General features: G+C 40.4%; 1 protein-coding gene across 1 annotated transcript in view; it reads left to right on the top strand.

The window, feature by feature from the left end:
* Positions 1–3,836, top strand: part of myo15b (myosin XVB) — an 88,589-nt gene extending 84,753 nt beyond the window's left edge. Inside the window, exons 61-64 of the mRNA XM_078938116.1 lie at positions 260–393; positions 466–599; positions 1,412–1,552; positions 3,549–3,836. Coding sequence (XP_078794242.1) covers positions 260–393; positions 466–599; positions 1,412–1,552; positions 3,549–3,608 — 469 coding nt within the window. The 3' untranslated portion in view covers positions 3,609–3,836. The remainder of the gene's footprint in view (positions 1–259; positions 394–465; positions 600–1,411; positions 1,553–3,548) is intronic.
* Positions 3,837–12,341: the final 8,505 nt, after the last annotated feature.

Here is a 12,341-nt window from a genome sequence, read left to right as displayed (position 1 = left end):
CATCTGTTTGTTCAGCTGTTGGACAGGACAAGGTCCCGTACCGCTAGTGGACCCCCACACACAAATTTTTGATGACCTACTGCTGCTCTGCAGAAACTATGTCCTAGAAAATGACTGGGAACGCTTTGACAATAGATAAAAAGGTGATCAGAGGGGGACTTTAAATATTGTAGAGTAAGTAGGTACTCTTCTGTGGATTTTGACACAGAAGACTTTTGGTATAATTTGTGGCCTTACCCCCCCCCCCCCCCCCCCCCAGGTCAGAGGTGAAAGAGTACCTGCCCTCACAAGATGGCCTCAGTAGTAAATTGGAGGAAATCTCCTCATCCTGCCACGTTCACGTCTCAGCCATGGAGTCACTCAGCCCACAAGATGCCAAAATACGCCTGATAGGTGGGTGCTCCCCCACACTTTATCTTCTCCACTTACCTTAGACAAATATGTGAGACTTTTGTCTTCCCTCAGAGGGTCTCAGCAGCTTGCCTCTGTTTGGCTCAACCTCATTCCTGGTTCAGAAAGTGAACCAACGAGGATGCCCCTCCCCCTGCATCGTCAGTGTTAACCAGCAGGGGGTGTCCTTCCGTCACCCTAAGAGTCAGGTACTGCAGCCTATCATAAACCCAGACACCGATCCACCTGTAATGCTACTTACACACTGGCCATGGCATGCACGTTCAAGAACGCATTAAACAGGTATTCTAGAACGCGCTTTTAACATATGATGTCACACTGGTCTGTCGCTACCCAATTTTAGTGCATGTACTCACAGTTGGAAGAGCCTTGGTGCAAAATGTCAAAGCGGAGCAAATCATACAAATCTTGCTCCAGAGTTTTTCTTTCAAAGCTCTATTCTGATATAAGAAAAACTTGGTTTCATATAATTCTAGTTCGGCACAAACCACAATTATTATTATCTCTTTCTTGATCAATTTTCCAATGGTTGGCACTTTACGCAAATAGAAAAGGAAGCCATTCATGCGTCACTGCCAAATCCGAGTCCCTGATTGTCAAAATTTAACAGGTTTCCCTTTCAACATGTGTTCAATGGCTGTGCATTTTGAACTCAGAGCCCGAAAACAGTTGTAGAAACTTACTTGAATGCAAGAGTTTTAACCACAGAAGTCAGAAACGCACATATACATGCATTTACATAAACATTTTATTGGAAATGGTTGTTTGAATGCGCGTTTCCAAGCCCGGTGTGAACAAAGCTTTAGGCTCCACCCCTACTTCACTCACAAGAGAATGCTGTGGTGAGAAATCCTAGCAATGTAAATGTCACCGAGGACCTAACTATCATGGCCCAGTGGTGGTTCATGGTAATCAGAACTAAGAACTAATTTTTCCACTGCAAAGTTGGACTCCTCCCACATGCTGCAGGTGTTAGCTTGCTGTCATCTTTGTTCTTCAGGAGCAGGTGTTCCACATCCCGCTGGCCAAAGTTGAGTCCATGCGAACCATCCGCCCCAAGAAGCAAGGAAAATCTCCGGTAGCAGAAATCAGCTACGGAGATCCAGCAAGACCCAAAACTGTCACTCTTCATTTCAAACAGGTAAAGACTTCGGAACCTGATGGTCATCAGAAGGTTGTCATGTGAGAAGTGTTGTGACCCAATTCAAGAAGAAAACGTTTACATGGAATATTTATTAATGTGTTTTTTCTCAGAAAATAGAAGTTTAGGCACACTAAAGTGGCAGTTCTTGGTAATCCTTGATTTTATTCATGAATTACTCATCTTATCTTGATAAAGTACATGCTCTGAAATCAGGAGAATAAGTTATGAAAACCGTCGATCTGCTCGTGTAGGTGATCAGACGAGAAATTAACCAGCATCTGTTTACAGATTCTTTTTTATTGCAACCACGGCTATTTCGGGATTAGATCTACCTCACCGGCTCAGCAGCAAGTCTCGCTCTTATTAAAGCACGTCAAAAATTTTCAACCTCTCCCCTGGAAAGAAATCCTCTGTTGTAAAGACACTGATACATCTTTACGATGAATGTGACTTTCACATCAGGAGCCTGGAGTCAATGGGAGAAGAACACTGGAGAGGTCGCTGGTAACACCTAATGAACACGCTCTTTGACATAGTGTAACTTTTTGACCAATTATGCAATCACTGTAAATCAGCAGATTCTAACGCGGAGAAAATTGACTTTTTACATCAGCTTTGCGCTGACTTAAAAATACTCCATTAGAATTACGCTAATTTCATAAACGGTTGAAGCGTTACGATAGTTGAAAGAATGTCAACACTGGAGCTAAAGCTGCGTTGTTAAAGGGTTAAGCTGCATACTTCTCCAGATGGAGGAGGAAATGACAAGTGGGAGGAGCTTGATATACTCAAGCTTCAGCAGAAGGAGGTTCAAAGCAAAGAAAGAGTTTTGCAGATGACAAAATCTTACAAAGAGACAGTCAGTAGTATCAGACAACATATAACTCAGCCAGTTTTGCTAATAAGATGAAGCCAAGGAACTTTAACCTGACTTGTGCCAGAAGATGATAGTATTGAGCACAAATCAGAATTATGTCATACTGCCCAATTCTACAAAGTGAAAAGAATCACATTAATTTCCAAACACTGCAAATGCTGTCTTTTCAACATCTGGTCCCGCAGGTTCAAAAGTACAGCATTGTGAGGCTTTCTACCAGTAAGGCTTTGTGTATTAGAACTATTTGAAAGTCCCTTAATGCCCTATTAACATCTGAACCACAGAATTGAAAAAGAAGAAACCTTCAATACTTAGGCTATAGTAAACCCTCCCTCTTGACCTGGTGTTCCCACTTAAGAATCTATGTTCACAGGTGAAGCTGGTGTGTGTTTTTACATTTACTTAATTTACAAAAGTCAAGTTCAAAGCCAGGTTTCCCCAAAGTGCCACACACAGAAAAAAGCAAGGTTTATTGATTACGACTGTTATAATTCAATTTTCACTGTTTTGGTCACCACGTGGTTTAACACCCACCAAGTCGGCACTCTTTTCCAGCAAGGAACTCTGGGTAATAGAGGGGTAACCCAGTGTAAACTTGTGTGTCTCTATTTACTGCGATTTACTTTGACTGTCCTGCTGTTTTTCTTGATTGGGAAGATCTAGTTGACCCTTTTGGAAAGTTCATCTCAGTGTTGATAAATGTCACCTGCCCGACAAAATCCTGCAACTCCAGTAGCTGTTCACTGGAGGGCAGTATTGGTCAAAAGAAGCCATAAAAAGGAAGGTAAAGAAACCATGAAGAAGAAAACCATCATTGTGTATGGCCAACTAGGGTAAAGACCCAGAAATGACTGGCAAAAGAACTTATTTTGGCTGATATGAGAACATCTCAGTATCTTTAAAGAGGAGTTGTAAGAAGAGAGGTAGAAGGAGGTCTGAGCATCCTCACTGAGACTTTTGCCTCTAGGACCCAAACTCTATTCTTGGTCTAAGCCACATCTGTGACACAGTAAAAGTTTTCTGCAAAGAACTCAGGGAAAAGACAGAAAACATGAAAATAAAAACGTCTTTTGATGGAACACATCCAAAAATCACATCTACTTTTTTCTGTTTCAGGCTAAAGAGTTCTGCCACACCCTGGCTCTGATCATGGAGATGACTCAAAGCACAGCCTAAAATTCAGTGCCAGACCACCTGTTAAAAAATCTACTGACCTTAAACTGACCCTGACCTCAGGCTGACAGTAACCTCTGCAGAACAACATAATTCACTGCTATAATAAAAAAAAAGTATTTGTTTTTGTTTTTCTGAGAGCCTTTAGAAGGAGGCATTAATATATGAATTACTAGTCAAAAGAAATGTCTGCTGATTTCATTCAAGTTAATAAAAAATATAATAAATAAATGTGCTGATTGATTTTCTTTGTTCTGGTTTTTGTCCAGTCTTTCTGGCGTTCTCTTACCACACAGGAAATACGTTTATCGCAGGTTTGGCTGGTGCAACAAGATTTTCTAGTCCACCCTTACCTCTAAAAACAGTGTTCTGATGGCCGACCATAGAACATTGGTGTCCATGGGTAGGTCAATTTCTGCAGGACACACCACAAACAAATGTGTTCTCCTCAACATTCTCTATGTATCTGGTGAAGGTCATCATTCCAATGATCTCTTCATGGATTATAAATTTCATTTTTTGAGTTTAACTGAATCAATCCAGTAACTTCTCTCCTCTCAATCACTTTTCTCCATGATCTTGTATTTACTACCAAAGCTCTGGTTCTAATTGATGAGGTTTAGTAATAATTGAGAGTTTGAAAGTTGCTAATCAATAATAATAATAATAATCCATTTTATTTAAAACCCAAGGACACTTCACAAACAAAGGTTAAAAAAAAACGTTAAAAGCACATTAAGTATAAAGCAATATCAATAGCGAATCAAGACGGGAAGGCAGAAATAAACAGGTGAGTTTTGAGTTTAAATTTGAAAGTTGGTAGAGAGTCTATGTTACTGAGATCAGGAGGGAGGGAAATTCCAGAGTTTGGGAGCTGAGTAGCTGAAGGATCGGCTTCCCATAGTGACGCGTCGGGCTGGAGGAACACAGAGCTGAACAGAGGAGGAGGACAGAAGAGAAAAAGAGGAGGTTTTGATGTGGATGAGGTCGGAGAGATGGTGAATTCGAATAATTCATTTGAATGCTCTGTCATTCCTGCAGCCACTCCCACCATTGTGGCCACAACCTACCCCCTTGTTCAGAAAAAACAATTTAAGTTTTTCTATGGAATTCGACACATTGAAAACACAAGGTGTCCTTGTTTCGGGAAACTTTAATATAGAGTTGACATATCCATCCATCCATTTTCTTAACCCACTAAATCCCTTTTGGGGTCACGGGGGTGCCGGAGCTTGTCCTGGCTACTTTTTTGGGAAAGTGGGGAACACCCTGGACAGGTTCTGGACAGTCTGTCACAGGGGTGTCGACACGTCCTTATCTTTTAATTTTCTCTTCCCATCTGTATTGGAGCTCTCATGGACCATTCCATCTTGAATATATAAAAAAATTATTATTGACACATCTCTTGCATTTTCTCAACAGTTTGTGCTAACAAAGCTACCAGATTAGAAAGGATCTTATTGTAAGAATGCAGCCATCCTAAACATTGAAACCTTGAGAAACCACTCTATGTCCCAGAGGTTCAAACTGCTTTTGTTTCATTTCTCAGCCTTACTCCTTTCATCTGCTTCAGGACAACATTCCAGTTTGCAAATATTTAATGTCACCCAGTCTACAGACCAAAATGTCATTGACATAGGCTGGCAGACAAGGAATATCTAATTGACATTCTCTTGCCCTCTGAAAAATCTCTGGTGCTGAAGCCACATCCAAACTGTGATCTATAAACAATTCTCTGTGAGAATTACTGTTTGGCATTTGCATACTTCACAAGGCAACTATTCCTTCTATAAACAGACCTCGTTTCCTCGTTAACCTTTGCCCACATACCAAGATGCACAAAGACACCTTGGAGTGGCATTTTCTTCCACATGAATACTGACCATGGCGCCTTTTGACATGTCCAGCTTTGTGTTTCCTCTGTGCCTGATAAAGAGTTATTTTTTCCAAGTATTAATATCCTGCACCTCTTTGATTTTAGTTTCTTGAGATTTTTAAGAGCTATACATTTCGAAAAGTTTGACTAACTACAACTCATTTACCCACAAGGGGGCATTCTAATACTTTGACACCCTTTAAAAAACATGAATAAGCCTGTGGTCTTCTTCAGATACTGTTGAATTAGTCCTCTTCCCTCCCCAAGTTGGCTGATGAGGAAGTGAGTTACAATCACTTGGTTAGAAAAGTGTGTCAATTTGTTGAAAGTTTTCAACAGTTTTCAAATATTGAACAGAGCTCCGGGTATCAAGCAACATGCATTGCTGGGAAACCAACAAGCATTAAATAATTAAGTATATTATATGGCAGCAAGGGTGTTCCCTGTCTGCATACACACAAATAGTAAAAGGAGTAAACTGGTTCCATGGCCAGCCGCATGTCAGAAGGGGAGGAGTATGCCAATCATGGCTTAATATGGCTTCATATGGTCATGGAGGTGCGGTGCATGCTCTAATTGGTTGTGATATGTGTGTCCATCTGGATACGGTGTCCAATCAAAGATGTCTGCTTGCTCCTTCTGCTAAGATTAGCCAAAGCACATCCAATACGTCGTACTCCTACCAGGTTGGTTCGAAAGAGCTGCACGCAATTGGCTTACAGAGACCAAAAATAAAGGAAGCGTTGTCGCCGCAAACAAAGTTTAGTTGGTCATCTGGAGCCTTAACCCTTGTGCTATCCTAGGCACTTTAACATTGGGAGTTGGGTCATCTAGACCCACTAGACAGTGCACTGAACCTTTTTTCTTCAATGATTTGTGATCTTCACTGGTGTCCATGGATTACATGAAATCTTTCCACCTTTATCCACCTTTGTCATGGTAGGGAGAACACGTCAAAGTGAGGGTGGGGTCATCTAAGATAGCACAAGGGTTAAACCCTTTTCTTACAAAGTCTAGATCAGTTGTCCGTTCAATTGTCATGACCGGCTCGAATAAAAGTTGAGACAATCAAAAGGGAGACTGGGTTATGCGTGACAAAAGTTTATTTTGAGGAAATATTAAACTTAATTAAATCGTAAAAAAGGCAAAGGGGTTAGTAGAAGGCGGCAGCATCAATTGGGAGAGAGCGACGCCACAAATCCCAGCAGCTTCTATACCCTCTGTGGGACTGGCCAGGTCTGCCCACCGGGTGGAGACTCCAGGTCATCCAGGACCTGCAAACAAGAAAGGGAAACATTCAAACAAAGATACACAGGCCTGGAAGAGGGAAAAACTGGGGCCGTAACAAGGAGTTTACAAATACTGGTATGAAGCCCATTGACACAACTGTTTTTGTGATTTTGGGCAAATTGAATTGAATTGAATTGAATTGGAGCAAATTCGCCAATCACTCCATCCCTCGACATCCTTATCCCTCGTCGGATGTGTTTATGTGCAGTGTGTAGTCCTCAATCGAGTGTGTGCATGTAGTGCTGTACGTTAAATCAGAGGTGGCACTAGGCTCACACCTCTGCCATGTACCACCAGTCTGTGGGTCGAATGAAGCTACCAATGTAGCTAAGGATTTTCTTGCATGGACTGGCATGCCTGCCATCTGGGGCCTGATGTCAATAGGCTCGTTGGGGGTTGTATGGGATTGGTAGGCAGTTGGCATGGATGGCTCCCCTTTTCATTACAGCTAGCATCCGCCGCCTTTTGGAGATGGGTGTGGACATCCCTCCACAACATTTCTAGCTTTTCAGCCAGAGTGCACTAGCTCCAATGCTACCAGGTGTCGCCTTGAGGTATGTGCATGTGAGGTGTTTTTCACCACCTGAAATGTGCCTGTCCACCCTGATTCAGACCACTCCCTCTTCATGATCTTCAGGAAAACCCATTCAGTTGCATGTTGTTCTGTTTGGCTGGAGTCTGGAGCCCGGCCTTACGCCTGTGATGCAAAAGCTGACACCAAAGCCTAACGTTTGCCAAAATATTTGGCAAAACAGGTGGTGTAAGGTATTGGGCGCACAAATTATTTTTAGCCAGGATCACACCAAGCACAGAAGCAGTTCAAGGGTTTTCTAAAATATTAAAATTATTATAATGAAAAAAGCAAACAATCATAAAATACTAAAAACAATTGTAATGCTCAGCCTATCTACACCTACCAGACAGGGTCAACAGGTATAAATAAATAATGTCTGTTTTTGTCAAATAACAAAATAATTTGTAGTTTTATTAATACATTTATTTTTATGGAATAAGATCAGGAGATTTATCAAATAGAATTGTAAGGATGGCTCATTTTTATAATGAGTTAAACTAAACAGGATGTTTTTCCATGACAAAAATTGACATATACTTTGTAATTTTCCGATTTAAATTGATTGCTACACATTTAGCCACCAAACAATGACATTTCATTAGAGTAACTGAGGATGACAAGACACTTCTTCTGAAATCTTTTGAAAGGCAGTTCACCGTGTGACACCATTGACTGTATAACAGAACTCACACAGTCATTGTGTGACATGAACACTCTAACATGCTAATGATTTCCATTGATATGTAAAAAATGAAGCATCTGCCTGAACTGTGAGAAGTTATAGAGCACTGAATGTCCAAATTTAGTTAGGATGCTTCTGGCTGACCCACTCAAAGCTAACATCCAGCTGATGTTCAGCTCACAGCTACAACAGCTGGCAGAAACTGAGCCATGGCCTTGATTTTAAGCAGAGGCACAACTGGCAGGAGGGGATAGATGACAGAATATGGGTTAAAGTTGCAGGAAAATGTATCCAGTTATTAAACCTGCATCTCCAAAAATGTTTCGTAAATGCAGGAAGAAATATCAGATTCAGCTAATGAACTCAGTTTCATGGTCACCCCAGGTGCCACCCATCAGGCCATCCAGCAAATGATGCTTTGCATATTTTTGACCCTAATTCAGCATGGAAACTGTTTGGCTTTCTGTGTTCACAGTGTGATACGGAATTCTGATAAGCACAAATATTGATCGTTCAGTGTGCACCACTGTCAGTGTGTGCACCGACGGCATGGCAGACACGTGTGACGTGTGGATCTATGTCATCACTGTAAGCCAGGCTAAAGGCCATGGCTGCAGTGTGGAGTTAATGATTCATGCTGCGTCCAGTTTCTCTGTTTATGCAACACATAAAACAGAACATGAGGTTTTTCTGGACAAGGCCACCTGGCTGGGATGAACTTTATTTCTGCACTGGAACAAAAAGAGAAGCTTTTGTAACATATTTCACTTGAGGCGTTAAAGCAGTTGTTGCTACACAGTTATGCCATTAAAAACGTTTATTATCTCTATTTATCAAAAAAAAACTGGATTTGTTGTATAAAGGGGAAAAATTAATAGAGGAAGTATGTGATTTAAAAATATAGCAAACGCAAAAAGTATCCCAAAGATTACAAAACTGTTATCTTAAGCTGCTGTCGTTTTAACCACTTGATGCCTGAATTTATTTCCAGCTATCAAAACAAAATTTTAACATATGTTTTTGCTTTCATTTAAGATGCTAAGTATCGGGTTAATGGCCGACGAAGTGTGTATTATAAGAAATTAATGCACGCCGTGGAAGCCCGCTATGCATTGGACGGTGTCTTCCACAAAGTGCGTTAATTTCTGAAGTGCGTTAATGTCTGTTTCACAACCAGGACGGACACCGCACTGTTGTTCCTGGATCTGAGGTTCAACTTTCGGGTGGACTCTCCTCTCTTCTCCAGTACCCTGGCATAAACTTCCCGGGGAGTCCGAGGAGTGTGATACCTTCGTCATTGGAATTTTTTTGCCCCACTGTATTTGTATCAATTGGGGTGAAAGGCTTAATTTCACGGCTTTAGATAACCCACAGCCACCTTAGTACAGCCTAAATGTTAAATTACGTCAGTATATTGTTATGCCCCCTTCTGTGTCTAGGGGCACATAAATTTAACATAAATAAAGTAAAGTTTTTGGCTACCAAATTTAAATTAACACACCAAAAAATAATCAGACAAAAACAGACAAAAAGATGCACAAAAAAACAGGGGTCCCACTCTGATACAGAAATACACACAAAAAACAGAACAAACAAATAAACCAAAAGCAAATACGGCCACAGCCGCAACAATATAGACGCTATGCAAAGAGACTGAGGTTGTAAACACAAAATAAATAGTTAAATACCAGGATAAGTATGATATACAAAAAGGGATAAATGGCTCAAAAAAGAGAGGGTGGATGGAAAAAAAACTAAAATAACAAAATATCAGCTTTCCGCAAAGACAATTTATTTCATTAAAACACAGACAGAGAGAGAGAGAGAAAGAGAAAGAGAGAGAGAGAGAGTGAGTTTTTGGACCGTTGGAGGAAGCCAGAGTTCTCGGAGAACCCCCGCATGTACTGGAAGAACATTTAAACCAGCCAGAATTTGAACCAGTGCCTTGAGTGCTAACCCCTATACCACCATGCAGCCAAATGCTTTATCAGTTTGTAAATGTAATTGTGTAATTATTACCTGACTGCCAAACCAAATGAACTGACTTCAATTCAAAACACAGAACAGCATAATTATGACTGAAGGTGACTAAATGTTTCCTTAGGAATAAATTCTAGGAAACATAGTTCTCCCTTTTAAAAAAAACTAAAATGTACAAATTGCAGATATATTTAAAAATAAAATAAGAAATTATAGAAAGAATGACTCAAATATAAGAAGAAAAAAAATCAGAAGAAATAGATGAATTTAAGAATATTCTTAGAACATGCAAAAGAAAAAGAAAAACTATTTGTGCAAAGGTGAGCTAGCACCTTGACAGCGACAGTAGAAAACTTACAGAGAGGCTGGCTGAACTCAGGTGATCTAGCAATAATAATAAAACTTGATTAACCCTTGTGCTATCTTAGATGACCCCACCCTTGCATTGGCGTGTTATTCCTACCATGACAAAGGTGGATAAAGGTGGAAAGATTTCATGTAATCCATGGACACCAATGAGGTTCACAAATCATTGAAGAAAGAAGGTTCAGTGCACTGTCCAGTGGGTCTAGATGACCCAACTCCCAACATTAAAGTGCCTAGGATAGCACAAGGGTTAATGTGAACAGTACAGACCAAAAGTTTGGACACACCTTATTCAAAGAGTTTCTTTATTTTCATGACTATTAAAATTGTACAGTCACACTGAAGGCATCAAAACTGTGAATTAACACATGTGGAATTATATACAAAACCAAAAAGTGTGAAACAACTGAACATATGTCATATTCTAGGTTCTTCAAAATAGCCACCTTTTGCTTTGATTACTGCTTTGCACACTCTTGGCATTCTCTTGATGAGCTTCAAGAGGTAGTCACCTGAAATGGTTTTCCAACAGTCTTGAAGGAGTTCCCAGAGATGCTTAGCACTTGTTGGCCCTTTTGCCTTCACTCTGCGGTCCAGCTCATCCCAAACCATCTCGACTGGGTTCAGGTCCAGTGACTGTGGAGGCCAGGTCATCTGGTGCAGCACCCCATCACTCTCCTTCTTGGTCAAATAGCCCTTACACAGTCTGGAGGTGTGTCTGGGGTCATTGTCCTGTTGAAAAATAAAAGATGGTCCAACTAAACACAAACCGGATGGAATAGCATGCCGCTGCAAGAGGCTGTGGTAGCCATGATGGTCCAGTATGCCTTCAATGAGCTGGAAAACAGGCAGGGTTGAGGCTCTTAAGGACCAGGGTTAGCCACCCCTGGTCTATTCAGTAGGACTATCACCTGTGTCCACCTGACTTCTGCACAACACCACTGATGGTCCCAACCCCATTTATAAGGCAAGAAATCACATGTCTTAAACCTGACAGGGCACACCTTTTGAAGTGAAAACATTTCTTGATCCTGGGGTGGCCAACCTGCCACCATCCTAACCATCCTGTTCTTGATGGTCAGCGGAGCACCTTCTCCAATAGGCCAAGGCAGTTTGGCTGTCACACCAACCGCTACAGGAGACCTTTCATACCTCACTCCATTGCACTCTGTAACTTGTCGTCCATTTGCAATAGATAAACTCATTTAATGTCTGTCTGTTTTTCTCCAGAGCTGTCATGCAATACAACTGTTTTCACTGATGTTTCTTTCTGACTGATTGTTCTGTTTCTCTGTTGCCACCCATTGTTGTATGTGTGTATCTTGAGCCTATCGCTGACGCTGTAACAACAAGATTTCCCAAGCTGGGATCAATAAAGTATCTTTATCTTATTTTATTTCAGGTGACTACCTCTTGAAGCTCATCAAGAGAATGCCAATAGTGTGCAAAGCAGTAATCAAATCAAAATGTGGCTACTTTGAAGAACCTAGAATATGACATATTTTCAGTTGTTTCATACTTTTGTGTTATGTATGTAATTCCACATGTGTTAATTCATATTTTTGATGCCTTCAGTGTGACTCTACAATTTTCATAGACATGAAAATAAAGAAAACTCTTTGAATGAGAAGGTGTGTCCAAACTTTTGGTCTGTACTGTAAATAAAAAACATTGGATTTGTGACATCTTTACTTGACTCTAAACCTCTGTAATTTACATTTCATTGGAGGGTTCAGTATGACAATAGCTGACTAAATTATATTTTGAGGATCTTAAGCCACACTCAGAAATAAATGTTCGAACAGACTTTTAGTAAAAAACGTAAACTTTAATATAATATTATTATGTTGTTTATATTTTCTGTTTATCTGATGGTGTCAAAAATACCAATAAATTATTTAAAACTTAAGACATATTTTGGTACCTTTACAGATTTTTTTACGTACAAAAAGATCATAAACTGAAAAA

Source organism: Oryzias latipes, chromosome 19 (genome assembly GCF_053564925.1).
Source record: "Oryzias latipes strain Hd-rR chromosome 19, Olatipes_Hd-rR_3.1".
Lineage (NCBI taxonomy): Eukaryota > Metazoa > Chordata > Actinopteri > Beloniformes > Adrianichthyidae > Oryzias > Oryzias latipes.
Note: the sequence above shows the minus strand (reverse complement) of the source record. Positions and strands in the feature narration are given on the sequence as shown.